Genomic DNA, 6,219 nt, shown 5'->3' with positions numbered 1-6,219 from the left:
TGTAAAAAAATAAAAAAAATTTAAAAAATGTAAAATTCTCCGGTAAGTTTTTGAGTCACATTGAAAGGCTTCACCGAGTAAAGTGGCTATTGAAACTTACAGGAGACAAAAATATGTTGAGGAGCGATACATTGTAATGGAGTGAATCGCTATCGTGTACAGCGGTGGTTGGGGCTGTACACAAATACTGGTCACATTGAAAGGCTTCACCGAGTAAAGTGATTAGTAAAGTGAAAGAGTGAGAATAGGCCTACTGGGGAAACTCACTATAATCAAAAACGCACTGGGACCCCTACGGCCTAGCCATTCTGGCTTACCGTGGTGTGGAAACGTGGGTCACAAATTGCAGTTAATGCGGTGCAAGTGCGAGTCTCGGTGGGGGAGAGGCGTCCGCGTATAAAAGCGCGGTACATCGGCTGCAGCTGCACTTGCTGTGATAGCTTTGCTATGTCTGTGGCAACTAGTTTTACCGTTTTCGCCATGTTGCTGTTGGTGGTGGCTGGCAACGATCTCGAGGTAATTATTGTTTTGATTATTTATTGTTCTATCGAGTTGTCCCTCAACACTGTTTCTAACTTGTAAAGTGTTTTTTAGGAACAACCATCCACTTCAAACGGTTTGCGTAGGAGTCAACCGATCCCTGTGCCCGGGGCTATCCGGGATCGATACTTTACTACGGATAGCGGGTCTATAGTCCATCTGAATATGGTTAGCTCACATTTCAATACTCTAATTTTTACTCCTTAGGTGTGTGGCAGCTTTTCTAACTTTATTTTTCTCTTTTTCAGAATAATGGTGATGATCGGGCTACACTTCCTGTCCTTCAGCGTGAGGTGACCAGGGTCAGTACACTATTGTTACCGTTGTATTGTACTAATTACGCATTACTGCAGTCCCTATAATCGAACTCTATTTCAGAACGAGTACGAGGCTCAGATCCAGAGGATGTTCAGGTCTGGGCAATGGGTGACCACTCGACGCGGCCGACTGCATGTCATAAGCGCCGGTATTGAAGAGGTGATTACCATTATCCTATTTTCCATTCGTGCAGTATTCGTGTCTGCTAAGTCCCGCAACCGGTGGCGGGACCCGCCATGTATTAATTCACTTGTGCTTTAGGATGAGTCTCAACCATCGACTCTCGGGTGGACCGGTGATGCTAACCCAAACATCACTCTCCCCTCTGACATCTCTGAGGAGAGTCTAATCGCTGCTGCCGATAGGGCTATAGCCGAGGCGTCGACTTTTCCCGACGAGGCGACTCAAAGGGTGGTGATGGAGGAATCTAATTCCAGCTCAGATGAGGCGATTTCGGTTAGTATATAGGGCATTCATATTATATTGCAGGTTTCGCTCTGTTTACAGAATCAAAAAATGGATATTTCTTGTTGACAGTTGAGTACTTCTTGGGACTTCCGACGCAACCCCTCGACCCGGAGACAGTCCTCTGAGGATCTCTCTCAGTTCTATCGGAGGTTGAATCAGTCTACTCCACCAACAGTCTCGCCCATCAGTAGTGGCTCCTTCCACTCTGGTTTCTCCCCCGACCCCACCTCACAGGAGTCCCTCATATCCATGGAAGTGGCTGCCGGCTCGCCACCCCTCCTCTCACCATCTGCAGTACGTTTCATTCCCTACATTATCCATGCCACTACGTAGTGTTTCATCTGTTTAATTCGTTACCTATGTTACAGGACATAGATTCCCAATGGGAGGCAATGAGGGCGGTGTCAAGGTCCCTGAGTATAGTCGCTCAGGTGCAGGGCATCAGTGAGGGGGCCGTCTACGACACCGAACGGTGGATGGTGCGGAGACCCGAGGAGGAGGAGTTCCGTGCCGCCGCTCCAGCCGCTTGGGAGGAAACCCGCGAACGGTGGATGGTGCGGAGACCCGAGGAGGAGTTCCGTGCCGTCGCTCCAGCCGCTTGGGAGGAAATCCGTAGCATCCTCGCGGATTTCCTATACGAGACAGCTACCCGCATGGAGGAGGACTCCCGACGTAGAAACACCGCTGTGCCGTCCAACGGATCAACCCCTGCCACTCAACCCCGCGAAGTGTCCTGCCCCGTTTGCTTTGCGAATCTACCAACAATCGCTCTTCGACTGTGTGGGCATACACTCTGCCGTCCATGCTCCAACAGAGTGGGGGATAGATGCCCCACGTGCCGTGAGCTGATTGTGGGAAGATTCACAATATATCTCCCCAGGTAGATCTCTCTACCTCTATCTTAATTATTCAATTGGCTTCACATTCAAAATTTATATTCCAAATTCCAAAGGGACGGGACATTATCCAGTCGTAGGATGTCTACCAGCTCTCTGGACCGATTCTTATACTGGATAATGTTTAACCTGGGTACTATACGTAGTACGGATGTTCCGAAACCACATCCAGGCCCACATCGACTCACCGCATCACACAATAAGGTACGATTCGTCTTTATTTCTCTTGTTTAGTTTACCTTCCCGCCAATTTCACAATTGAGGTTATGTTCCCCTGTTCCCGCCAATTTCACAATTGAGGTTATGTTCCCCTGTTCCCGCCAATTTCACAATTGAGGTTATGTTCCCCTGTTCCCGCCAATTTCACAATTGAGGTTATGTTCTACTGTTCCCGCCAACTGGGCGCAGCCATCTAAGAAAGTGAGGTTAGGTTACCCTGTTCCCGCCAATTCATCATGGGCGCAGCCATATTGAATACGCGGGAAACCAAGAAAGTGAGGTTAGGTTCCCCTGTTCCCGCCAATTTTTCCCGCCCTCGCCGCCATATTGGAATTCCCTCCGTCCCTCGTTTCTCCCTCACCGGACCCAACAAATCACCGATTTTACCGAAAAACAACGATTTTGACACCCCAAATCACCGATTTTACCGAAAAACACGATAATTTCGACAGAATTTGGAACATTTTCATAGGATAAGAGTGTGAGCAGGGGAATTTCTCCCGCACATGAGGGAATTTCTCCCACACCACTATTTTTTGATCACGTGATACATGGGCGCCGCCATCTTGGATCACGTGACCCCCTCTCGACCAATCAGAGCGCGGGGCTAGATCCGCGGGAGGTCTACTCTTATTCATATAGTAAATTTTATGTAGATTTTAACTTTGATAGTAAAAATAACAAAGCAATAGTATTAATATTTAGAAAGGTTTATTTTACTACGTTATAGTAGTAAATATTAAAAAAAATATTTTTATTAACTTACAGTTAGAGTAAGACCCATTAAATCTGTACCAATGAGTAGTCATCACGAAGGAATTTAACAAAGATGTTTCTTAACACTCATCGCAGGACTCTTTGTATGTACTGTATGTGGGAATACACTTAGATAGTTAAACAAAACAATTGAAAGTGCAGAAATGATTGGTATAGTCCACATCACCATTTGACGTTTATGAGATTATACGGCCACATATCTGTCTGTCTAACCCCACTCGTCGCCCACATCACTACTATTACGATCGTCATTACTACTGTCTCGCTGCACACCTGGCTGCATTGGTGCTCGTACATCATTAACATCCAAGTCACTGCCATTACGATCGTCATTACTACTGTCTCGCTGCACACCTGGCTGCATTGGTGCTTGTACATCACTAACATCCACGTCACTACTATGTCATTACTACTGTCTCGTTGCACACCTGGCTGCATTGGTGCTCGTACATCATTAACATCCAAGTCACTGTCATTACGATCGTCATTACTACTGTCTCGCTGCACACCTGGCTGCATTGGTGCTAGTACATCATTAACATCCAAGTCACTGTCATTACGATCGTCATTACTACTGTCTCGCTGCACACCTGGCTGCATTGGTGCTTGTACATCACTAACATCCACATCACTACTATGTCATTACTACTGTCTCGCTGTGCACCTGGCTGCATTGGTGCTCGTACATGACTAACATCCTCGTCACTGTTATTACGATCGTCATTACTGCTGTCTCGCTACACACCTGGCTGAATTGGTGCTCGTACATCATTAACATCCAAGTCACTGCTATTACGATCGTCATTCCTACTGTCTCGCTACACACCTGGCTGCATTGGTGCTAGTACATCATTAACATCCAAGTCACTGTCATTACGATCGTCATTACTACTGTCTCGTTGCACACCTGGCTGCATTGGTGCTAGTACATCATTAACATCCAAGTCACTGTCATTACGATCGTCATTACTACTGTCTCGCTGCACACCTGGCTGCATTGGTGCTCGTACATCACTAACATCCACGTCACTACTATGTCATTACTACTGTCTCGCTACACACCTGGCTGCATTGGTGCTCGTACATCATTAACATCCAAGTCACTGCTATTACGATCGTCATTCCTACTGTCTCGCTACACACCTGGCTGCATTGGTGCTAGTACATCATTAACATCCAAGTCACTGTCATTACGATCGTCATTACTACTGTCTCGCTGCACACCTGGCTGCATTGGTGCTTGTACATCACTAACATCCACGTCACTACTATGTCATTACTACTGTCTCGTTGCACACCTGGCTGCATTGGTGCTCGTACATCATTAACATCCAAGTCACTGTCATTACGATCGTCATTACTACTGTCTCGCTGCACACCTGGCTGCATTGGTGCTAGTACATCATTAACATCCAAGTCACTGTCATTACGATCGTCATTACTACTGTCTCGCTGCACACCTGGCTGCATTGGTGCTTGTACATCACTAACATCCACATCACTACTATGTCATTACTACTGTCTCGCTGTGCACCTGGCTGCATTGGTGCTCGTACATGACTAACATCCTCGTCACTGTTATTACGATCGTCATTACTGCTGTCTCGCTACACACCTGGCTGAATTGGTGCTCGTACATCATTAACATCCAAGTCACTGCTATTACGATCGTCATTCCTACTGTCTCGCTACACACCTGGCTGCATTGGTGCTAGTACATCATTAACATCCAAGTCACTGTCATTACGATCGTCATTACTACTGTCTCGTTGCACACCTGGCTGCATTGGTGCTAGTACATCATTAACATCCAAGTCACTGTCATTACGATCGTCATTACTACTGTCTCGCTGCACACCTGGCTGCATTGGTGCTCGTACATCACTAACATCCACGTCACTACTATGTCATTACTACTGTCTCGCTACACACCTGGCTGCATTGGTGCTCGTACATCATTAACATCCAAGTCACTGTCATTACGATCGTCATTACTACTGTCTCGCTGCACACCTGGCTGCATTGGTGCTAGTACATCATTAACATCCAAGTCACTGTCATTACGATCGTCATTACTACTGTCTCGCTGCACACCTGGCTGCATTGGTGCTAGTACATCATTAACATCAAAGTCACTGTCATTACGATCGTCATTACTACTGTCTCGCTGCACGACGATCGTCATTACTACTGTCTCGCTGTGCACCTGGCTGCATTGGTGCTCATACATGACTAACATCCTCGTCACTGTTATTACGATCGTCATTACTGCTGTCTCGCTACACACCTGGCTGAATTGGTGCTCGTACATCATTAACATCCAAGTCAATGCTATTACGATCGTCATTCCTACTGTCTCGCTACACACCTGGCTGAATTGGTGCTCGTACATCACCAACATCCACGTCACTACTATGTCATTACTACTGTCTCGCTACACACCTGGCTGCATTGGTGCTAGTACATCATTAACATCAAAGTCACTGTTATTACGATCGTCATTACTACTGTCTCGCTGCACGACGATCGTCATTACTACTGTCTCGCTGTGCACCTGGCTGCATTGGTGCTCGTACATGACTAACATCCTCGTCACTGTTATTACGATCGTCATTACTGCTGTCTCGCTACACACCTGGCTGAATTGGTGCTCGTACATCATTAACATCCTCGTCACTGTTATTACGATCGTCATTACTACTGTCTCGCTACACCCCTGGCTGCATTGGTGGCTCGACAACTGAGTGCACCACGATGTTTGGCATGATCTCTAAGCACGGTGCAGCAACCAAGTTTACTATACACAACATAGCTATGTTAGGAAGAGTTGATTCAATTTGAATTTTAAATTCTGCTCCGGTTAAAATTCCTTTTCTTGCAGCATCTGGTATTGACAATTGTGCACCTGATGAAGCAATGAAACTACCACTTCCCGTATTTATAGGTGTCTCTCATGTCAAAAACAATTTAAAGGTTCAATTTGAGTTTCTTCATCACCGAC

The 6,219-nt window shown here is 46.3% G+C and overlaps 1 protein-coding gene across 1 annotated transcript; it reads right to left on the bottom strand.

Annotated features, from left to right (window-relative positions):
* Positions 1-3,426: 3,426 nt before the first annotated feature.
* LOC124372176 (clumping factor A-like) lies at positions 3,427-5,086 on the bottom strand. Its single transcript, XM_046830540.1, has 5 exons — positions 4,915-5,086; positions 4,443-4,678; positions 4,045-4,210; positions 3,669-3,823; positions 3,427-3,576 (listed from the first exon to the last, which is right to left on the bottom strand). The coding sequence occupies exons 1-5, from the start codon at positions 5,084-5,086 to the stop codon at positions 3,427-3,429; spliced, it is 879 nt and encodes a 292-aa protein (XP_046686496.1).
* Between the last annotated feature and the right edge of the window lie 1,133 nt (positions 5,087-6,219).

This window comes from Homalodisca vitripennis, unplaced genomic scaffold, assembly GCF_021130785.1.
Source record: "Homalodisca vitripennis isolate AUS2020 unplaced genomic scaffold, UT_GWSS_2.1 ScUCBcl_2718;HRSCAF=7753, whole genome shotgun sequence".
In the NCBI taxonomy this organism is placed as follows: Eukaryota; Metazoa; Arthropoda; class Insecta; order Hemiptera; family Cicadellidae; genus Homalodisca; species Homalodisca vitripennis.
The sequence above is the reverse complement of the archived record's forward strand: the minus strand, read 5'-3'. Positions and strand labels throughout refer to the sequence as shown.